The sequence below is a fragment of the Anabrus simplex genome, chromosome 3 (assembly GCF_040414725.1).
Source record: "Anabrus simplex isolate iqAnaSimp1 chromosome 3, ASM4041472v1, whole genome shotgun sequence".
NCBI classification, from domain to species: Eukaryota; Metazoa; Arthropoda; class Insecta; order Orthoptera; family Tettigoniidae; genus Anabrus; species Anabrus simplex.
Window position 1 is genome coordinate 261,441,735 of NC_090267.1, and position 25,572 is coordinate 261,467,306.

Sequence of the window (25,572 nt, forward strand, 5' to 3'; positions counted from 1 at the left end):
AGAATGAGCTCATGTGAACCTACCAGGCATCAATTTTTGGTAAAGAGACAAAGAGTCTCATAGTGCATTGGCAATGCCGGTGGTTCCAAGTAGTCTACGCAGTGGCCTCCATGGTATGCACTAGCCATGCGTCTTGGTGGGTGTGCTATTTACCAACTGATGAGCCCAACTTAGCACACAGGGGCGAAACGCTGGAACCAGGAATGAGTTCGCTGGAAAATTTATACTGTCCAATAACGGGCCATTTATATTGGTATTATAAATTTACTCATTTACTCATTATATGCCTAAATTCAAACCTCATTGTTTGAAAAGCCTTCTCGTGGACAGTCAAGATTTTCTTCTGATGAAGCAGAGCAAAGTTCTCTGTGGAACGTAAAGAAGTTCACCTAATTTTCTTTATACGTCATAAGCCCAAAAGCCTATATCATGTCTGACAAAAACATATTTAAATGGAGGATTACATGAACATATATTCAGGAAGGTTTATTCTTTGCATTGGTGACAAAATTGAAAAATGACAATTTTAGTCATTTTCTGACTTTGGGGTTCCCTTAAAAAAGTTCTCTGTGGAAAATTTGTATTACAACATGTACACACCTGAGTACTGGCCATAAATTGTGCTGTATGCCAAGTTGAGCTGCTTACTGCCCCACAGATAGTGGTGTCCCATCTGTACTGGCTTATCTCTGTGCACTGGCTGCGCAAACTGGATGCCACGACACCTTACAAATCTGAAAATATTTACACAACACTTTTAGTATTTATTAATTGATTCCGAAATAACACAGCAAGCATTGTAGAGAGCAGGAGGAGAATGCTTGCTTCAATTTGAAAAGAATGTGATCTACTTCAAGGTACCACAATAATAAATACGTTAATTTCTAGAAACAATTTGTTTTCTGAAAATTACCACCACTTTTACCCTGGATGAAAACACTGCTGAAAGGGTGTCACATTTCAAGTACCTAAAATGCTGGCTAACAGAAGAATGGGATCCTCCATCTAAACTAGAATCGACATAGCAAAAAGTGTGCCTGATATTAAACATGTCTCGTTTGCAACCATGACTTCCGATTCAAAACTTATTGTCATGATGAGAAATGTTGTGTGTTGCCAGTGTTGCTTTCCAAAGGCTTCATCAAAGAACCGACTGCAGACCTTTGGAATATGGTTGTATTGCAAAATATTCAGGATCCCATTAATAGATCATGTCACCAACGAGGAGGTACTCTGTTGTGCCAAGAAAACAAGTAAAGTCTTAACTCTTGCAAAACAAAATCTTCCGAAATGACAAATACAACCTGATTCAGTTGATCATAAAAGACATCATAGAAAGGATATGTGGACGTGGGCAAGGAAGATTAATTATTCAAGGTACAGAACCTCAAAAAGTGGTTTGAGATTCACAATATGGCAACTCTAATTCTGTAAACAAAAACAGGAAACATTTCTCCATGACAATCCAGAACCTTCAGTAAAGAAGGTTGTAACCAGAAGAAGAAAAAGCATTTCAATATATCATTACTGTCCTTGCATTATATCTCCTGTTCATATGACATACCTCTACATCGTTTGTTATTTGCTTTACGTCGCACCGACTCAGATAGGTCTTACTGCAACGATGGGATAAGAAAGGCCTAGGAATTGGAAGGAAGCGGCTGTGGCCTTAATTAAGGTACAGCCCCAGCATTTGCCTGGTGTGAAAATGGGAAACCACGGAAAACCATCATCAGGGCTGCCGACAGTGGGGCTCGAACCCACTATCTCCCGATTACCGGATACTCCTCTACATTGTGAGGCTCATAAAAAAGAATAGAAGCACTGACAGCAACTAGATCTTTCACTTTCTTAGAAATGCAACTATCACACAGTGGCAGAGATATAATGTGCGAACAGTACTGTTGGTGAAAATATAACCTTGAGCAGCAAATTGTCAGTGTGATAAAAAGATATAATTGTATCAAGTTTCCATAAAAATTCTCTCTTGTTACAAATCAGAGAATGTTGTAACTGTGCAACAATCAATAAGTAGATTCCAGCAACATTTCCTGGCTGAAAATTTGGGCTATTAGAATTTAATGCAAGTGAATTAAACTTTAGTCCAAGTGATCATACTGGCTTGGATGATGAGAGTGAAAGTAGGAATAATGACATTTCTCACACAGTGAATATTGGAATTTTTTTTTTTTTTTTTTTTTTTTTTTTTGCAAGTTGCTTTACGTCGCACCGACACAGATAGGTCTTACGGCAACGATGGACAGGAAAGGGCTAGGAATGACACACTATCTCCCGAATACTGGATACTGTTCTAGACCTAAAAAAAAAAAAACATATAAGCTGAACATGTTTCAATGTCCTACAAATATAAAAAAGTATATTTAAATGCTATGACTTCAAGAGACTATAATGCCATCCCAGCATCAGCATTTTCTCCATTTGACAGGATATGAATAAGACATTCCATTGAAACTTCAAGACAAGTTCAACCAGTTCAGTTCCAAAATGTACCATAAGTTTGTATATATACATTATGTAAATGTTGTAAAAAAATAATGTTTAAGAATAGTTCTAGCACATGTTAATCTCCAATAAGTTGTAAAAATGTACAGATGATTTAATTCCACTTGCAGCAAGCCGTTCTCATTACCAACATTATGAAAGTTAGCAGTCAATATATTCCATTAAATGTGTACATGAGTAGAATGTCACTTTAGAACTTTAAAACATGGACGGCTTAATCACTCCTTTGCAATGTTATATAAATAATATTGACTATGATTAATCCTAAAATAGCACCACTCAGAGCTCTGACTTGGAGACAGAATTAATGGCTGATGATGCCTGCTATGCCAGGCGAAACATGTACCATACTCCAAGTTAATGTAATGACATTGTTATAGTCATAAAGAATTAACCAGTATTGAATAGGTGGTTTCAATAAATTAATGTTCAACATTTAATAATTGATTTTCAATACGGACAAAATGAAAATAATCACTTGCAACACTGATAAACCCGAAAATGTCTTCTTGGAAACAAAACAATTTGCATATCAGTAACTCCAAAACTCTTCGCGCTATAGCCGTAAATGTGAAACCATGTATGGGTCTATACCACGTATAGAGGTCGGCGGCTACGGAAGAAAAGAGGGTCTACACCACGTACAGAGGTCGGCGCTGAGGGGTTAAGCGACTGCAACTATCGAGCTCGGTGGAATGTTTTCTAACCTAGTGATTCATTCATGTGAAAGCTCCAATAATGATTTTGAGACCTACATCCTTCTTCCTTTTCAGTTCCCATTTCCAGTTCTCTCCTGGGTTGAGTTTTGAATCAAGGACCTCTTTCATTGCCTGTCTCTTCACCACTCTTTTCCTGCTTCCAATATTTTTTTTCTATTTTTCCTATTTTTTGCTATTTGTTTAATGTAATACAGACAAAAACCATCTTTAGGGCTGCCACCATTGGGATTTGAACCCACTATCTCCCAAATGCAAGCTCACAGCTGCAGACCCTAACCGCACGACCAACTCGCTTGGTTACAAAATAATTCTTGGATGCCTGTATGTATGTTGGGTATTCAGCCCGAAGGCTAGTTTGATCCTCCACAGCTCCGCCAACAGCTGTCATAGATAGCCTGGGCGTTGCCGTTGACGCATACTAGGGAAATGAGGAGTGAGGTAGTTTCCCGTTGCTTTCCTCGCCGAGCCAGAAGCTGCTATTATATACCAGTTTGCCAAGCCCACTGAAATGCATGCACCAACCGACCCTCTGAGCGATATTTTCATACCATTCATAACAGGGACAGGCTGCATAAGGAATGGTATTACTAGCATCAATCACACCTCCACCACTTTCACGCTGTCAAAGCCAAGTATGAAACTGAGACACAAATTATCAGAATGCAGGCCAGATCCTGAAAACACAGGACAAAATCCGAAGTTACACAACAGCACTACCCACCTGATTATCAAGCAAGAGGTATGTTTCAGATGTTTCAAAGATCCCTCTGGGGCTCGTGGGAGCTACGATGGGGGTAGGAGGTTGTGAAGAGAGACTATATATGGTGTAGCATAACGACCACCTATTAGTTTATTTTAGCTGCTTGGGGAGACAGATAACCTTGCACTAGGAAAAGGTACAACAACCACCTTGATGAAGATCACTGTAATGTATTCAAAATGTAGGCAACCTGTACACAAGGTACATAAAACAACATTGTCCAAGCCAGAAAAATAATAGTAATTTAACAAAGAATGTCAAAGCTTCACATACTCACTATACTATACTTTTATACTATTCTATACTATACTTCACATACTCACTATACTATTATCTAAAGATAATAGGTAACTTGATGTCTTTGGAGTGTACAGACCGGGAAAGGGTAGCGCTGATGGTGATTCAGAATTATTTGATAAGATAATCAGCTATGTGGGAAACGACATGGAAAAGAATGTGATTGTAGTGGGAGAACTGAATTTACCAAATGTCAATCGGGAAGGTAATGCGAACGACAGGAAGTATGACCAACAAATGGCAATATGGGAAGGATAGCTGATTCAGAAAGTGATGGAACCAACTGGAGGAAAAAATATCCTGGATGTGGTGCTGATAAAACCAGATGAGCTCTATAGAGAAACCGAAGTAATAGATGGTATCAGTGATCATGAAGCTGTTTTTGCTGTGGTTAAAAAATTAATGTGATAGGAAGGAAGGCCTTAAAAGCAGGACTATAAGGCAGTACCATGTAGTTGGTAAAGCAGGCACGAGGGAGTTTTTAAAAGGTAACTGAATGGAGGAGAACAGTTATATTTGTCACTAGTAACTCCTGAAGAAGTGAGACAAATTGCATGATCAATAAAGACAACTGCGACAGGATGTGACAAGATTGTTCCACAGTTACTGTTAAAAACTCTAGACTTAATTCTACCAACTCTAACCCACATCATTAATACCTCACTGATAACAGCCATATTCCCTTCCCTTTGGAAATGTGCAATTGTTCGCCCACTCCCAAAGACAAAAACTCCCGTGGAACCCAAAGACTTTCGATCCATTTGCATTTTACCATTTCTGTCCAAAATTTTGGAGAAAATAGTTCACAGACAAATAACTGCATATTTAAATAACAATATACTTCTTGACAAATACCAATCTGGTTTTAGAAGCAATCATAGCACAACTACTGCACTACTTAGGGCCTGTACTAAGACTGTCAGGTAAACAGCCAGATATGTAGGCTGCAGTTTTGCAAACTAGAAGTTAAATATTTTCTTGCGTACTACCAACGGATTTTAACGATGGTATTGTAATGCGGAAGATGTATTAACATTTTTATTGGGTTGGTAATAAGGTTGCTGAAAATATAGTGAAATTTAGCGCCGTGGTATACGTGTTCCCTGGTGTTTTCGTTTGTTTAGCTCTATTCCTTTTGAAATTGTATTACTAGAATCCAATATCAGACTCTGGAAGTTCAGGTCAAAAACAGAATTAGGACTGAAATCTACACATATGAAGAAATGTTAAAATTAATTAACAGCATAACGAAACTGAAACTGTTATAAAAAATAAAAAGACTGAAAATGTAACCTGGACGCAAAAGTTAAGATTCAGGTTATGTATCTTTTTTGTCTAGTAGGCCTACTATTTACGAGGATGCACAATACGGAGAAAGTAAAGTTTATATTAGTAATTAATGCCACTGATGCAGCGTAGGATCATTAATTTTATTATTAATTCCATTTGTTTGCTCATTGAATAAGTAGTTAGTTTCTTTCTTTTCAATGCAATGTGAGAATTGTAACTGGCAAGCATTTATCTCACTTTAGTGTACAGACTTAGTAGCAAGTTGTTATGAAATCAAAGAAATATAACCTCCTTAACATCCTCATTCGACGGACGAATTGCCATGGACAACGTCGTAGAGGCCTACCTTTACTCCATATGTGCTTCGCGGATAGATATGGAATAGAACCCACGCTTTTGACATGCATTCTAATTATTAGGAAATGTGTACTATCACCTCTAGTACCCTACCGACTAACATTTAGAAGGTAAAAAAGTGTTAGACCATTGGGACTCGAACCCACAAAAAACTGCATAGCAGCAGACAATGTTGCCCTAATGACCACAGCTACCCATGAAACTTACTGTTGACTTGCTTGTGTGCAACTCATATAGTCAATAGTAACTACTTGCTAGCTTGGGAAATTTTTAAGAATTCTGTGACAGAAAGCATGACATACTTTATAAATATATACATAGATTACATTGTAACAACTTAATTTCGTACAGCATCATGCAGATGTAGATTCATCTTGATGTGCAGCCATCTTGATACTTACAGTAGCGTCCCCGACAGGAGTGAAGTCCCAGATACGAGCGTTAACTGCCTCTACAACTTCGGCATAGCTAACCTCAAAAATATTATCCCAGATTGCACATAAATGAAAGTCGTAGTACGCGTTTCCAACCAAACTTCCAAATAAATGTGCAAACTGCAACATAAATTAAAACCGCACTTTTATCTGGCTGTCGAAGTACAGGCCCTTAAAGTTACAAACAACATAGGAGTAGCTACGGATAAGGGAGAAGTTACTGTTTTAACTCTTCTAGACCTTAGTAAGGCCTTCGACTGCGTTGACACGGACATACTAATGGCAAAATTACGTGCTCTTAATTTTTCACAAAGCACACTATCCTGAATGTATTCCTATCTCTCTGATCGCCGGCAGTGTGTATCAGCAGGTGAAAATTTCTCTTCATCGCAATCTGTAGAGATTGAAATACAACAGGAGTCAGTGCTAGCACTACTCCTATTTTCGATCTTCATTTCAGGACTAACACAAGTAATTAAACATTGTCAATATAATGTGTACACAGACGACTTACAAATACATATACATGCACATTCTCGTGACTTACTGACTGCAATAAATAATATGAATGACGACCTAGAAAGAATATGTAAGTGAACCGATGACCATGCGCTAAAAATCAATGCCCAAAAATCACAGTGTATTCTTTTAACTACCAAAAAAACCCACGCACGCCTCACAGACATGCATACCCACTCAGTAACACCACGAGGCACTCAGTTAAAATTCAAAGACACAGTTAAAAATTTAGGGATGATAATGGATAAAAGCGCCGGTCCCATGGTGTAGGGGTAGCGTGCCTGCCTCTCACCTGGAGGCCCCGGGTTTGATTCCCGGCCAGGTCAGGGATTTTTACCTGGACCTGAGGGCTGGTTCGATGTCCACTCAACCTACATGATTAGAATTGAAGAGCTATCTGACAGTGAGATAGTGGCCCCGGTCTAGAAAGCCAAGAATAATGGCCGAGAGGATTCGTCGTGCTAACCACACGACACTTCGTAACCTGCAGGCCTTCGAGCTGAGCAGCGGTCGCTTGGTAGGCCAAGGCCCTTCAAGGGCTGTAGTGCCATGGGGTTTGGTTCGGTTTGGATAAAAACCTTAGTTGGAATGATCATGTAATAGGTATACGTCAGCGAGTGTTTTATTCCTTACATTCCCTTAAGAAACTCAGAGATTTAGTCCCCCAAAATGTAAGAAAACTGCTTATCCAAAGTATGGTAATGTCAATATTAGACTAATGTGATGTAGTATACAATAACCTGAACACCTCACTTTCCATCAAGCTCCAAAAGGCACACAACACATGTGTTCGATTTATTTCAGATATACCAAGGTTTACCATATTTCTCCCGCATTTGATAGACTTTCATGGCTATGCTTAAGAGAGCGACGAAATGTACACACTGTTTCATTGTGACATCGTATACTGAACTTTAACACTCCTGAATACCTTGCCACATAATTCCATTATCTAGCATCACCTTTTAGTATTTCTACCAGATCATCATCCACTTCAGTACTAAGCATTCCCATTCACCACTCAACTGGCTACAGTAGATCATTTGTAGTCGCCGCCAACAGAATTTGGAATTCCCTACCTGCTGAAATCAGGAGTGTGTCAAACCATGTCCACTTTAAGGAACTCTGTCAAAGCTGGTTAATAAATAATAATAATTATTTATAACATAGTAGGAATAGATCATAGCTAAGTTATTATGCTAATTAAAACATTTAATTGATACCTTAAGATATTAAATTGTAGATAATCTATTTAGTGTATATTTAACTCTTCATGTACGTGTATGTATGGTCGGACAGAATAGCAGGCTTCATAGCCTGAGTCCCGCCATATAAAACAAACCAATAAATAAAATGAATAAAATAAATAAATTGGTGGAAAATGGTAAATAAAAATGTAAACAGATTATGGGATGGGTTCAAAGCAACTGTTGAGGAATGTGAAAATAGGTTTGTACCTTAAATGTGGTAAGGAATGGTAAAGACCCAACTTCTTATAATAGAGAAAGAGACTAAGAAGGAGATGCAGGTTGGAAAGAAATAGTGTTAGAAATGGCTGTGGAAGTAAGGAGAAATTGAACAAACTTACTAGGAAATTGAATCTAGCAAAGAAGTCGGCTAAGGATAACATGATGGCAAGCATAATTGGCAGTAATACAAATTTTAGTGAAAAATGGAAGGGTATGTATAGGTATTTTAAGGCAGAAACAGGTTCCAAGAAGGACATTCCTGGAATCATTAATGAAAAACAGGAGTGTGTATGTGAGGATCTTCAAAAGGCAGAAGTATTCAGTCAGCAGTATGTACAGATTGTTGGTTACAAGAGAAGGTGACTAAGGCTAAAGAAGTATTAAAATTTAGCTATGATAACAATGACATTTACAATACAATACAAAAGTTGAAAACTAGAAAATCAGCTGGAATTGATAAGATTTCTAAAGACAACGTGTTGGGATACAGTACCATATCTCAAGTACTTATCTGATTAGTGTTTGCATGAAGGAACTATACCAAATGAATGGAGAGTTGCTATAGTAGCCCCTGTGTATAAAGGAAAGGGTGATACACATAAAGCTGACAAATTATCTGAAAATTATAGGCGTTATATGTAAGCTTTGGGAAGGCATTCTTTCTGATTATATTAGACATGTTTGCAAAATTAATAACTGGTTCGACAGAAGGCAGTTCGGGTTTAGGAAAAATTATTCCACTGAAGCTCAACTTGTAGGATTCCAGCAAGATATAGCAGATATCTTGGAATCATCATCATCATCATCATCATCATCATTTCCCATTTCCAGCTTCCCGGGTTGGGTTGTGAATCACGGACCTCCATCGCTGCCAGTCCCTCCACCATTCTTCTCCTTTTTAAAGCACATCTTCTGGTTTTCCTCCCCTCTTCTCTATGCCCTCCCACACTGAATCTGTCCACCTCTTTCGGGGTCTTCCTCCTGGTCTCTTTCCTGTCAACTTCTCTGAAAAAGCTTCTTTTGGCACACTCTCTTCTCCCATTCTCATCATATGCCCATACCACTGTAGCTGTCTGGCTCCATGGCTAAATGATCAGCATGCTGGCCTTTGGTCACAGGGGTCCCGGGTTCGCTTCCCGGCAGGGCACCTGCTAACAATCTGCCTTTCCATCTTGATAACAGAGGGGAACATCATCTTCATTTCACATTTCCAGTCTTCTGGGTCAGGCTGTGAATCAAGTACATCCACAGTTGTCTGTCTGTCTCTCTCTCTTTCTTTCTCTCACCACCACTCCCTTTCTTCCTCAAATATTTCTTCTAACTCTTCTCTATACTCTCCTTCACTGTAACCATCCACCTCTTTCTGGGACTTCCCTTAGTCTTCTTCCTATTATTTTTTCTGTAAATACCAACTTTGAAACTCAATCTTTTTTCATTCTTATCATGTGACCAGCCATTTCAGCTTACTGGTCTCTATCTTGTCTTGCAGTTTAGGGAACATATTCTCATAAATTTTCCTCCCATCATGAGACACAGTTCTCCCACAAGAAGATGCATACTGTGTTTCAAGAAGAAGACAGTCGGTGAAACCAGGTGGTACAGCGGAAGATGCGGTGTTCCTCTGCATCCTGGGATATGTGTTACCAGATATCATACACTCAAGCTCTACTAGAGAATTTCGTGAAGGTATGTACCAAATTTCATATCTTAAAATTCAGTACCTAAAGAGCAGTGATCAAATAGTATTCAATTATGTACAGCATGAGTTTGAAATGAATTTTAAACAGGTCAGCAAATAAATGGCTGGGCTGGGCATTTAAATCACTCATGTAGTAACTGGTAGTGAATTAATGTGTTAATAGAGGTTATGCTGATACTCAAACACAGTAGAGTCTCGATAATCTGACCTAAACGGGTCCTGGAGTACGTCGGATCATCAAAAATGTCAGATAATACAGGATAACTTTGAAAATGAACGAAAACAAATAGGAAGGTTATACTGTATTACTAAAACAATGGCATGTTTTAAGGTACACTATTTATTGAATTATCAATTCAATTGTATAGTACATGCAATACTGAATGAAAACATTCCAAATGTCTTACAAAAAGAAAATTGTCAACAATGACTGCTTGCCTGCTAATTCACGTTTTCTTGCTGCGAGATCCCGCCATCGACGAAAAATGAACACCTCCGTTACACTTGCTTCCGGCTGTTACTCAACATAGGTTAATGACATTTCCAATGCACTTAATCCTTCACTGTGAGTCATAGTTTTCTCCTTTTGTTCTGCAATGCCTCTTTCTTCTTCATCATCATCATCATCATCATCCTCATTTTCATTAGCATTCACAAAAACAATAATATCAGTGTCAGTTAGTTCAAACAGCTGATCTTGTTCACACCACTTACATCTTGAGTCGTAGCGTCCTCACAGCCAGGAATGCAATTCAGTAAGGGAACAATGTTTTCCACGTCTTCTTGTACCACCTCCTCTCGATGTTCAACCTCACTCAACAATATGTTCAAAGACTTTTTTTAATGTTGTTGTTCTAACTTCTTCCCAAGATTGCTCTAACCAGTATGCCACATCTTTTACGTTGATTCGTTTTAACTTTTCTATCATGTCGTTGCCATTGTCCATTTCCTCTATCAGGGATGAAGGGAGTTTCCGCCGATATTTCCTCTTCAATGTTTCCAGCACTCCTTGGTCCATTGCCTGGCATAATGACGTCATGTTAGGAGGGAGGAATATGACTATGATGTCACCACTTCTAAGTTGCTCTTCATTTGGATGTGATGGAGCGTTGTCTCTATAGCATCCGGGAAATAGTGGATTCGAACCCCACTGTCGGCAGCCCAGAGGATGATTTTCCGTGGTTTCCCATTTTCACACCAGGCAAATGCTGGGGCTGTAGGCATCTCTCTGAGGAGAGTAACAAATGCCTACAAAATATGCAAATTTCTCTCTGTGTCAGCTTATTCAATTCCAAAAATGGTCTTTTGGATTCCAAGGAAATAAGACAATTGCTGAGAGATCAGGAATTCAAAAAATGGTGTTAGCCTCCTCAAAAGGGTAAAGGTGTTATATTATTTTTAAAAAAACCTCTCAGCAAACAGGTGGATAATACACCAGGATGACCTGTCTTGCAGTGACTGGCGTGATGCTCTAAAGATGACCGCTAATGTCCCAGCCGTTCGAGCCATGCCTGGCAGGTCCCAGGACAGTAACCGTTGTTGGCATTGCCACAACGAGATAGAAACCCTTTCTCATGTCCTGTTTTTTGTTTTTTTTGTTTTTGCTATTTGCTTTATGTCGCACCAACATAGATAGGTCTTATGGTGACGATGGGGCAGGAAAGGCATAGGAATGGGAAGGAAGCGGCCGTGGCCTTAATTAAGGTACAGCCCCAGCATTTGCGTGGTGTGAAAATGGGAAACCACGGAAAATCATCCTCAGGGCTGCCGACAGTGGGGTTCGAACCCACTATTTCCCGGATGCAAGCTCAAAGTTGCGCGGCCCTAACCATATGGCCAACTAGCTCGGTGTCCTGGGATACTGTTCTTGCAAGATGCTAGTTACACGGTGCACGAAGAGATCCACGGATTGTCGGAGACGTAGGATTGATTTGATAGCCTTCGAAAATAACAAGAATGGATATATTATTGATCCTACATTTCGATTTGAATTGCAAGCTAATCAGCCCACCGGAGTACACAAGGAAGAGAAAACCATTTACGAACCTACTATCCCCATATACCGACATGAATACAGACTGGATAACATCAAGGTTATAGGCCTCATGATCAGTGCAAGAGGAACAATTCCAAAGTTCTTCGAAGAATTCTGCTCAAGTTTCAATCTACCAGAGTTGTTAACAAAAACTGTGGTCCTCGAAGCCTTGAAAAGTTCCTTAACCATACTGATGAATCACTTCTATAGTCATAAATGTATATAGTATACCTTGTCCTCATGGGTAACCTCCTTATGGGGGAAGTGTTTATTCTCTCTGAATAAATGTCTACACACAAGGAGATTGCTTGAAGCTAGAAATGTTTGTACATATGGAACAAAATGTGTAAAAAAAACAGTCTTTAAAAATGTCAGCAGACATCCAGGTAGCCTTCTGATTCGTGTAATGGACTGGAAGAGCATTAACAGAAATGTTTTTAAATGCCCTAGGCTTCCATTGCTTTACCGATCATAAGCAATTTTGCTTTTTAAGTTCCCAGTAACATTACTACAGGCAAGAACAGTAACTCTTTCCTTACCATGCTTGTAACCAGGTGTAGACGTCTCGGCTTGGGCTGTGAGAGTTTTTGATGGCAGCACCTTGAAATTTAGCCCAGTCTCATCACAATTAAAAATCTGATCACCAGTTAATCCTTCAGCAAGAATTATTTCTTGAAATTCCTTTTTAAATGTCACAACCTCATTGGATTTAGCTGGCAGTTTTTCTCCACAGATATTAAGCTGCCTAATGCCGTACCGTTTTTCTCCACAGATATTAAGCTGCCTAATGCTGTACCGTTTTTCCACCGAACAAGCCACCCAGCACTGGCAGTAAAATTAGGGTCCCCTTCATTAAGCTCCTTCTGGAAATACACCACCTTTTCTTGCAGAATGGGTCCAGATATTGGCAGACCGTTTTTCCAGTTCTGAGTGAACCAAAGAAATAGTGCTTCACTTACTTTTTCATATTCACATTTTTTTTCATTGTAGCACAGTCAACACCATAATCTGAAGCCACTTTTCGAAGAGTTTCCCCTTTGTCCAATCTCTTTAACGCACTCAACTTCTCTTCCATAGAAACAATCACTTTATTCCGTTTACTCGCCATACTTACAGAGGATATGAAAACTATAACATCCGCACCCAACCAATACTGCACTGAACAATGATTGAAGATATGCTGCACCTGTCCTTGAGAAAAAAAAAAAAAAAACCGGTCCTACCATCAGCAGTCAGGCCAGTGCTTGTCTCCACACCGGGTGTCCCAGAATTTTTTCTCAACCAGAAGTTCAAATTGTCAGATAACACGGAATGTCGGATAAGCGAAGGTCGGATAAGCGAGGCTCTACCGTACAACACCCCATTGTTTAGACTTATGAACAAAACTGTCAGAGAGTTGTAATTAATAATCTCAGTCCCCAAGTAGAAATATCTTTTGACTTTAATACGAGAAACTTTGAGATAAAATGAAACACAACAAAAAGCATAAGTGATATTGTGTGTTAAATAATTGGAGAAAAAATAAAATAAAACTGACATTGTCCCTTTGAACACACAAAACATACACCAGATTGCAAATGACACAGAAAGCTTTCTCAAATGAAGTAACAAAGTAAATTGCTCATCAAAACTATTTTGAGGCCACTTTTGATAGTTTACAAGTAGACTTGGCAGATTTCTGATCTTGAAGATCTCTGCGGATTTCTCTAACTCTGGTGAGGAATCAGTGCTTTAAATAGTGGTAACCAGTTTAGGAATAATGTCAAAAGTGTGTTCAATACAAGAGGCACCTTCTGATGCCAAAACTGAAATTGTCTCGATCGAGTCAAGACACTCCTAAAAACTATCGCCCTACATCGACCTAGAGCATTAAATTTTCTTTCAGTCTGGAAAAGAATGTCACACACACTTTTGAATGGTTGTGTTAGAAACCTCATGTCACTGCCAGATCCGTAATCTTTTATTTCTGTAAGAAATGAAAAATGGCTTTCACTTTTCTGACAGGGAGAACAGACATAGGATATACAGTTGATAAATTTTGAGGACTGCCTAACAACATACTCAGCCACATCATTAACTAAAGACTTTTTGATTAAATGATCAGGAACATGATTAAACATTGGTAGTGTATAACTGAACACTACCAGCCACGCTTCACAAACTGCAGCACAAGGTCCACTAACTCTCCAATGAACTGAGACTTCAATCTTCTCACAAAACAATTATTCAACCACCACGCGCAGTGCTTGCATTCAGTTTCTCAGAATTCAACTGGAAGTTTATTCAATGATATGATTTTATCCGTTTACATTAAGTGCATGAATTATTCTCCTCACTTCAAGGCCATTTTACTATTAGAACTCTAATGGTAAACTCAGTACCAAAGTGTCAAATGTTACTCTAATGTCATTTACATATATGCCAACATTTGAAATAGTGTATCATTCAACAGCGCCAAAACATAAGCCAATATCAATAGAATCTACCAGAAAGACTCACTTTTAGACTATTAGTATTTAGTAATATATTTATAAAGCATATTTTGAAGCACATATTTTATGAACTTTCATCACAATTGCGGTTATTTTATTCAGTGCTATGAGAAAACGATACTTTTAGAACTCACATGAGAGATATACCGTTAGAGCCATAACACTTGGTTCCAGATGTAGCCATTTTACAACGGCATATTAGTTTATATTTGTCTTATTATCTTTGTATTTCTTCACCATTAACTTTTTTTTTTCTTTACGTTGCACCGACACAGATAGGTCTTATGGCGACGATGGGATAGGAAAGGGCTAGGAGTGGGAGGGAAGCGGCCGTGGCCGTAATTAAGGTACAGCCCCGGCATTTGCCTGGTGTGAAAATGGGAAACCACGGAAAACCATCTTCAGGGCTGCCAACAGTGGGGCACCATTAACTTTTAAGCTGGATAATGTAATATTGCTTATTTTAACTAAAATGTATTGTGTTAGGATATTTTGACTAAATTGTGTAACTGAATATTTACGGCAGATGATGACACCGAGTCGGGTCGAAAATAGTACCGAACTTTATAATGTAATGTAATAACTGCGTTGCAAAAAGCTTACTGTATTGAATAGGTTGAAAAATTTTACCCGAGTAAATCACATGTAATCTCAGTTCAATACAGACCAACCAGAATGAAATTAATAGCCCTTAATGGAAGGAAGGAATCAACTGAGGCCTATGAATAGGAACTGACTCGGCATTTGCTTATATTTATGCGTTCACTTCATTTTAAAATGATTAGTAATACTGGCAGTTACCACCTTGACATGTTGACCACAAATGAAATAGTGTAATCAATTTTCTATAAACATGTCAGCCTGACAAGTAATAACCAGACTGAGCAGAACTGCCAAAAATTGTAAGATCATGATATTTTGTTGACTACAACTGAGAGTACCCCTTAAAATTTTTTAAAAAAGAAAAAAAGCACTGATTATACATATTTCATCCTTACGATGTCCAGTCAAACTGTATATAGTTTAAATTCATTCCTGGATTTCCCATTTTCCCGTACTGTACATTTTTTCTCCAGAGTCTCTCTAAAAAACAAAGAATCAAGGTTCCAATGTAAAGAATTTTATAGATGTACAGATGTTTCTAGAAATGTAAAAATGAGCAGCAGCAGTTACGCTAATGTATTCTTTTTACAATGATAATGTATCCTTTATAATACTGGCATACAATTCATAATATAATACTGGCACTAGAAATTGACTTGAGCCAATATGATTTCATTTTAGCAATCTTCATCCTGTCCTTTGCCCTTCTAATACCTTAATTACTTCCCTTGATAGTCTCAAAAATAATGATTGCTTGCTACCATCATTAGAAAATTGAAAATGATTCGATACAATTTAGTAGTAGTTATGTTTAAATTGTTCCGTTTCATCAAATTATTAGCACAAATCGTACCCAAAAATGTTTCCATTTCCATAATAGGTAGTTTCCCGTTTAAAAGTATTATTTAACATAGGGCAGACCTTTTTTCTGAAACTTAATTTTTATTATTTTCATTTTTTAAAAAACAGGTTTCCAGTACATAGGAAGTCTGGTTTAGGCAGGTTTTACTGTAGCAATAACTTCAGCGCACTCATTACAACATACTACAGTAAAACCTTGTTAATTCAAAGTCGTTGGGATTAAAAAATTGGACTTCGAATTACATGATTTCGAATTAACTGCCAATTTGCAATTCAGAAGTACCAACCCTTGCCGTGTTACAAAATATTCTAAGGCCCGTTACTGCATGCAGTTAACCTTGATTCACAGTTTATAACTTTCAAATGTCATGAAAAAGGAACTATTTCCAAAATGTATCCAAGAAGGTGCATTTACAGTATTCAAATAATGCACTTGGATATCTCACTGGCAAACATAACCTCACACAAAGAAAGAAAGAAAAAAAAGCATGATTCAAAGACGAGGAGAAATCTATGCTGGCTCCCATGTGCAAGTGCTTTATTCATTGGATTACTATACTGTACGCATTCTAGATGCCTTGTATTTACACAGAAAGTACCCGATGCCCTTAAAATCGAACTTTCCTATGACTCTATCCTTGTACGATTTCCCACCATGGCACTTCTCTCATACTTCATAAATGTAAACACTTGTAGCGTCATAAAGTATTCTAAGACCCATTAATACATGCAATCGCCTCGATTCACAGTTTAAACCTTTCAAATGCCATGGAAAAAACTATTTCCATAATGTATCCAACAAGGTACATTTACAATGTTCAAATAATGCACTTGGATAAATCACTGACAAACATCACACAACGAAAGAAATAAAAAAAAATCACACAATTCAAAGACGAGGATAAATTATGCTGGCTCCCCTGTGCAAATGCATTATTTTTTGGATTTCTGTACTGTTTGCATTTTTAGATGCTGCAGACAGATTTCACTTTCTCTATCCTAGGCCTAGAAATACTTAGTTCACTACAGATCAGATAGTGGTTTGTATCATTGAAAAATCCTTAGAAAACCGAATATATTATCGAACTTTCCTATGATGAGGGGATATTCTCGCTTCCATGTGCATTGCAACGCATTACAATGACCCCTATCCCCTGGCCCGGCTGGCATTTTCTCCTTTAAAACCATAAGACCGTTCGGGCTCGCATTAAAATAAAGCAATGCAGTTTCGTTGGCAATGACAATATTGTTCTGTGCCTAAGAATTTATTATATGAGCCACGTTTTTTCGTCAACTGTCGGCATTGCCAGTGTTCTTGGATTCTGTTTTTCCGCACACTGCCTGTTGTGTGATATTACGGCGTTCCTTAAAAGGTTGAATACAAAAGAATTCCGATTTCATTCAACTTAGCAATCATGAAGCGCACTGTAGACCCACCGAAGGGAGTGTAGTGCGGAAAGCTACCCCTCCACGTTCCGGAACACGCGTTCTATTATGATGCGGATAAATTTCGAGTTGAAATTACTCTGTAACATACTATTGTTTTAAAATGTAAAGGCAGTTTCGAATTAAAAGTCTGAATTTTGGTAATGGGGCCAACATTGTACTTCGAATTACGAATTATCCGTATTTTGAATTAAACAATTTAAATAACATGCAAAACTGTATCTCATGTTTCCAGGAACAAGAGCTTCTTCGAATTAGGTGGGATTTTGAATTAACTGATTTTGAATTATCGCTGTATCTTTATTTGCAGATATATGCATGAGACCAGGAATCGTTAACTCATTTTAAAAGTCACAATACATAATATTACCTGTTGGTAGCAGCATTGTAGCAATAGTTGGGCAGGAAGTCATAGTTCAGTTCCCAGAATACGTGGAGAGTGATACGACCGTACGGAGCTAGAACGTTATGGTTTGCTTCTCGGAACATTGCATCATACTCGTCTAAGGCAAGAAACTTGGAGAGTAGTTTGTGGCAAAGACGATTCACTTGGAGAAGGCCGTCTAGCTCCTGCAAGCAAAAAGAAATCAATTAACTATTAATTATTATATTAATTATAACTATAAATTGGTCGTAAAGAACAACTTTTTACGTTCAATGGTATCATTTACAAACAGAACGGTCTGGAAATGGGTTCACTGGCTTCAGGTATTCTTGCAAAAATTTACCTCGATATCCTTGAGCACACCAAAATTAACAACAAATTTGATAATACCCTCTTCTGGACCAGGTATGTTGATGATGTTCTAGCAATTATAAATGAAAAATCAACTGATGCTCCCACCACCCTTCAAGGGCTAAATAGCATCAACTCCCATATCAAATTCACTTTGGAATCAGATACAGATCAAAAGATCAACTTTCTAGATCTAACCATCTTAAGGCATCCAGATTCTTTAACCTATAAAATTTATAGAAAACCCACCCAATCCGCAGTTACTATTCGTCAAGATTCAACTCACCCCCAACCTCACAAAAGAGCAACAACATATATAGCCTAGTTCACCGAGCATTCAACATACCCATGGCCAAGAAAGATCTTTCCATTGAATTGAATACCATTCGCAGTATAGCGAAATTCAACGGCTTCAGTAGCCACTTCATAGAAAGTATAATCAATAAACATAAATTTCGTCCTAAAACAACACTTAAGATAGAACTACCTAAATACGAATCCTTTTCCACTTTCACTTTTAATAACGAAGTTCATAAGATCACTAATATTTTCAAGAGAAAAGGTGTAAAAATAGAATTCAAAACCAATAATAACAGTACACACATTCTACGTAACACGTCATATATCAACAAGGTCAACAGGTACGCAAAATCAGGTATTTACAGGCCCAAATGTAACTCGTGCACTAATATTTCTTATGTAGGGCAAACCGGAAGAAGTTTTAATATAAGATATTCTGAACACATCAATGCAGTCAAATATAATAAATTTTCGGCTATTCACATGGTCGATTACAATCATAAATTCACGAATATTGAACAAGACATGGACATTCTCGTAATAGCTAACAAGGGCCCTATGCTTAATATAATCGAAAATTTTTATACACATCTGGATCAGTATTTTAATGTTAACTATAACTTTAACAAAGTCCAATATTTTATTTGATTTATTCATTACCCATTTCAGGAAAAACAATTTAGCGGATCAAATTTCTTTAAGTTAATTACAGGTCCTCCGTTGATATAATCACCATCATTCCCCCACCCTTCGGGTGCCTTAAGCCACTTCCCAACTCCTCGCTCCTCCCTTCGCTCACCACCCGCTCCACCGGGTTGCTCCTCCCTTCACCAGCTTTCCTCCCCTCCTATTCTTTGCCATTCCCATTACTCTAGTTGCACACTACCGGTCAAGTCGTTCACATTGCGTGCAATGTGAGTACTCATTCTTTTTCCTTTTGTTTATTTTTGTGCCATTCCTTTCTTAAATTTTTTGTGTTAATTCTAATTTTTCATCATCAGGTTCTATTGGTTCCAACCTGGATTGGGAATTCTCCTCATATCATAGGAAGAACCCATTATATTATAAGAAGTCTCATGGTTTTGCCTACATTCAATTTCTGTATCAGAAATATTGGACCTTAAGCAAGACAGACACCCTCTGCACCAATGTTCAACATTCAATTTTCTACCTGAAGATGCACTTGAAATATAGAACTCAATAGAAGCATCTGGACTTTGTATTTAGACCGGCATCTTATATTTTTAACGTGCAATTTTAGAGTATTCACTAAAAAAAAGGGCAATATTTTAATCATCATTGCAGAAAATCGTTGTGATACTATTCTTACAGTCTAATTGCAACATATGTAAACCTAAAATTGTATTTGTCATTGATCAGTACAACATAAATTGATCTATCAACATTTCATCCACTCCACCATTTCATGTGTATATTACCGCACCACATACACAGTTAACTCTTTTAATTTTTATTTCCACAATGTAATTTTATTTTAGGACATTGGCAAATCAAAAGTGTATCTTATTTAGGCTGATGATGACCCACATAGGGTCAAAACTAGTTCCTTGTTAACATATTGTAATGTATTTATAGACATTGCAATTATTGTACAGTATTGAGTAGGTGGAATAAACTTTGTCAAATTACATGTAATCTTAATTCAATACGGAACCAATAATAAAATTCATAACCTTGAATGAACTCTGTTATAACAACATCCAAGGAACCTGAAAAATTGTGTCGTTATGAACGGGTGTCGTAGTAACCAAGATTCGTATTATCAGTCTAGTAAGGTGGAAAACGTAAAATACAGTACGGTAACATAATTAGGCTTATTTTAGATTTATGATGATGATGATGATGATGATGATTGTTGTTTAAAGGGGCCTAACATCTAGGTCATCGGCCCCTTAGATTTATGGAATCACTTTTAAGCATAACATAAAAATAATAAAATACATGTACAATTATAAATGAAGTATTCTGTATTAAAACAGTTTGTCCAGTACTCAACTAAACTTCTTTACTTGAGAGTGAAGTAATCAGTCATTTTGCTCTGTTGTTTCCTACTTGCCCAATACACATTTTCTAAATTACGTCCTATGTTCATTATTTCATTAGTAATTTCACTACTCCCTACCCTAGCTTCATAGAACATGTTCACAATTCTAATGGCTTATAAAGCATCGCTGATTGTACGGACAGGCACTTCAGGTTGTTCTACTACATCATCATCATCATCATCATCAACTCCTTCCTCTACTTTGTGGTAACTGTGGCCATTATTCTTCACCTCACTTACAATTTCGTCTTCAGTTTGAACTTCAGTTGTAACTAGGTCATCATCTATTCTTGCATACGTTTCATAGTCACACTGATTGAGCACTTCACAGTTGGATTTTCGCAGAAATGCAGATAACAGCAGATCATCACTGCCATTTAACGGATCTTCAGTTTCAGCAGCACTTTATTTCTTCGGCTGATGAGATTCCAGCTTGGTGGAAACAGTTCTTGATAGTTTTGGTAGTGAACCGCTTCCATGCTTTTGTAATGCATCTCATGGCATCTATCAATGTAATAAAATCCTCCTTTTTCTTGATGCATTCTATCGTTTTCAACAATATCAACTTACAATAGTGCCATTTCAGACACATGCCAGCTGTTTAAATTCCATTCTCAATTTGGTGAATCACTAACTTTCTCTTCCAATGTTAAAACTTTTCTTTTAGTATTCATACTGTATTAAAATGTGTTCACTTTGAGGAAACTTCCAGTCCAAACCGACTGCACGCAGGTACTGTTAATACCACAAGAATTCGGATGGGTTACAATAGGATGAGGAATCTGCCTGCATTTCTAAGTTCTATGATGAAAGGGGACAGGAAAGAATTTGCCAGGTTGCCAGATTTCAACAAAATATTTCTTAAAATACTTTGGCTCTTAGAAAATCTTATTCCAAACTGAAGTTGAAAATGATGTTATACGCGAGGTAGATGCATATACGTTTGTCGTATTAAGCAAGGCTGAAAAACACATTTCTTATGAGGAATATGTCCATACCACAGAAAATATGACATTATAGACAAGTTGTTCCTGAAACCGATGTTATTATAACAAAGTTCACCTGTATGTACTTTCACATAAAATACTAAATATTTAGCATAATGTAACACACGACGGTAATCAAATTAGAGGAGCCACTATGCTTTTCAGGGAGTGAAAGTTAGGTGGACTGACTCATCTTATTCATAAGTTAGAAGTAACAGACATGAAAGTAGCGAAAATTACTGCTGGTACAAACAGGTAGGAACAGTGTGTCACTACTTCTCCCTGATTCACATAATTTCTAGTATTTCTACTACTACTATTATTATTATTAATATTATATAATATTATGTATCACATATATATATAATAATAATAATAATAATAATAATAATAATAATAATAATAATAATAATAATAATAATAATAATTATTATTATTTATTTTATTATTTATTTACAGAGTTTACACCCACATTGGAGCACTTAAATCAGACTACAACAAAGTCTTCCTTTTTCTTCTCCCAAAAAGTCTTGAGTCTGGTTGACATGACTGCCCTCTCCGCATCCGTTATAACATATTGTTTCCTCTGTACAGTGGTCAGAGGAAGCCTGATGCATTTATTCTTCAAAATACTTTTCTCGCCTCTGTTTTCTATGGTTTGCATGGTAATATTCAACTCCTCCAAATCACTTTGAACTTCTTTAAACCAATTGTTTTTTGATTTACTATTCCAAAAGTAATTAAATTGTTTTAAAACTCTGTTATCACTTAGTCGAAATATATGACAAAAAAAGGCAATTCTTCTTTTTCTCATCGTGTCTGTGATGGACTCACTTTCCCGATAGATAACCTCATTCGGCAACAATCTTCACTGTCCATCCACCTGATGTTTCTTGTTTATGATCGTCCTGAGTATCCTTCGATCAATTCGTTGTAAGCGTTCTGTTGTTGATCTAGTATTGAGTTTAAATAATGTTTCACAAGCATAAGTTGCTTCTGGTTTAATAACAGAGTTATAATGCCTAAATTTAGCATTAATCGAAAGACATTTCTTTTTGTATGTAGGCCAAGTTATCCGTTGTGCCTGCTTCAGTTTATATATTCTGCTCTCTATTGATGGTTTTTCATTGCAATTCCAAGTGAAAATAATAATAATAATAATAATAATAATAATAATAATAATAATAATAATAATAATATTTATTTTACGTCCCACTAATTACTTTTGACGGATTTTGGAGACATCGAGGTGCTGGAATTTTGTCCTGCAGGAGTTCTTTTATGTGCCAGTAAATCTACCACACGAGGCTGACATATTCAAGCACCTTCAAACACCACTGGTCTGAGCCAGGATCAAACCTGCTAAGCTGGGGTCAGAAGGGCAGCGCCTCAACTGTATTGAGCCACTCAGCCTGGTACATAATTTCTAGGCTAAGTGATAAACTGAAGAAGAACAAGCATAACATAACAATGTCTTAGCAGTCATCTACAGCATTCAAATCAATATTAAGAACTAACTTTATATCAGTAATTCAGTAATATACTGCAAGTCTCTGATGACACAGAAGTATCCATACTGAAAATATATGGCATTCACAGAATTCTGTCTCATCCAGGTTGAGTCATGAAGGTAGTCAAGCCATGAAGTACCCGTAAACTCTCCCAGTCAAAGGTCAAAATTATACGAACCACTACTCCGGTGATGTCCCCTGCCTCAAACTTGCTGACAGCCAGATCCAGAGATTTCTGCATGTCTGCATTGATCCTTTGTGTGATGAGCTTGTTGAGGTCTATGGAGCGACCGAGGAGCTGAACGTGCCTCTGTTTCAGCAGTGTCTCGTAGCGATTGGCTCGAGGGTAGGCCAGCAGGTAGGTACCCATGGCAACACACTCTACACGGAAACGTTTGTCCAGCAGGATGCTGTGGGGAAATACAGATTTGAAACAATGCAGAACTTCAAACATTCTTTCTTGCATGGAATACACTGGCAAATAAATAACAATATGAAACATGAACAGAGATATTTTTTAAAATTGACATGTGTAAAGTATTTTTTCATTTTTTAAATTCTCGTGAGTGGTTGCTATACGAGCAGTTTGCTCGCAGTTTAACTGAAAGCGTGGCAGTTGATAGAGTCCTCAAATTTTAAACCTGATTTTTATTCTAGCTGACTTTTGATCGTATGTCACACTACACTTTAGAAATTATTCATGTCCGGATGGGCTTATAATAAGCATCTCTAAGACCCCACACTAATGTGAGCATTTCTCCCTTCCTGCAATCACTCCTGTACGGGGTTTTTTTCCTTTTCCTTTTTTTTTTTTCTTTTTTGAGAAACCTGTGCTGCTCTGTTGTCAGCAATTCCTTTTATCCTCAAAATATCTAAACATTTAGCTAAGCATTCATTCTTGAAATATTTCAGTTAGTGAGAAGATGATTTTCTTGTATGAAAATGAGTTGAGAAAGGAGACCAGTTGAATCAGCATTGCCACAAAAACAAGGTAAGCTGTAGTTTTCAAGTACTCTTGTATATGTATGATTTTTATTCCATTCTAAAAAGCATGTCAGTAGCATGTACCAGGTGATTTAGATGCATATTCTGCAGTAGAACAGATGGATTACCTGGTCCACTGTAGAAGCTTTCATTCCGCTACATGATTTTGCTACACACAACACCATAAAGTTGGACAGTTGCTGAAAGTTGCAGGCCTGAAGAGCAACAAGAAACTCAATTTGTTGAAATGCCATGTGAGGACTCTGTGCCCTGCTTAAAATAAAATCAGCTCTAACATATACACATTTAGTCTAGGTTAATACACACCAACTGAATGGCTAAGTTATATGAAAACCTAATTGAGGATATGATGCTCTTATTTGGAGAGTGTTACTGCACTGAATGACAAGCAGCTGCAATTTACGTTCAGCAATATCCAGACAAATATTAATCAGATCACGGTACATTTGGAAAGGTAGCCTCAGCATGGACCGCTTCATGTTGGAACTTATTCACTGAGGACATGACAAAGGGGACCAGAGGAAGTGAATATGGCGAGAAAAGCTGTTGCCACAGAATCTCATATAACTATTAGAGCGAGTGTGCGCACGCACATGCACATGTACTACAACATGTTAAGTGCACAGAATTATTAAGCATAATCTGCACCGGCACCTGTTCAAATGGTACAAAAATAAATGCTTACAACCGGATGACCATGTCTGTTGCAAGGCTTTCTACAAGTGGATTGCTGAACAAGTAAATGCCATACACATGAGCATAAATTACCATTACTTAAATGTCATAAATTTACAGGATGTAGCTAGCGTCTCAGAAGTTTCCATGGCTCATGTGGCAGTGTGCCGGCCTCTCACCGCTCAGTTCCATGGTTCAAATCCTGGTTACTCCATGCAAGATTTGCGCTGGACAAAGCAGAGGCGGGACATGTTTTCTCCAGGTATTCCGGTTTTTCCTACCATCTTTCATTCCAGCAACACTCTCCAATTACAAGATATTAGAATCATTCCGTATTGATGGTTTTCACTTTACAACGGTGAAAAATGAGAGTATCCTCCTAATTCAATACATCATATATTCCATCATTACACAAATTCAAACATTGGCAACCTTTATTTTGAGATTACAATAAAGGTTAGCTTTCTTGCTTGCCTGGATGGCATTTCCATTACAAGATATTAGAATCATTCCGTATTGACGGTTTTCACTTTACAAAGGTGAAAAATGAGAGTATCCTCCTAATTCAATAAATCATATATTCCATCATTAAACAAATTCAAACATTGGCAACCTTTATTTTGAGATTGCAATAAAGGTTAGCTTTCTTGCTTGCCTGGATGGCATTTCCATTACAAGATATTAGAATCATTCCGTATTGATGATTTTCACTTTACAAAGGTGAAAAATGAGAGTATACTCCTAATTCAATAAATCATATATTCCATCATTAAACAAATTCAGACATTGG

General features: G+C 37.5%; 1 protein-coding gene across 1 annotated transcript in view; it reads right to left on the reverse strand.

The window, feature by feature from the left end:
* The window catches only part of Cyfip (Cytoplasmic FMR1-interacting protein Sra-1), a 314,228-nt gene that overhangs the window by 63,632 nt on the left and 225,024 nt on the right, over positions 1–25,572 (reverse strand). Inside the window, exons 15-17 of the mRNA XM_067142996.2 lie at positions 23,281–23,512; positions 17,875–18,074; positions 601–734 (exon numbers count right to left, since the gene is read on the reverse strand). Of these exons, the coding sequence (XP_066999097.1) occupies positions 601–734; positions 17,875–18,074; positions 23,281–23,512 (566 nt within the window). The remainder of the gene's footprint in view (positions 1–600; positions 735–17,874; positions 18,075–23,280; positions 23,513–25,572) is intronic.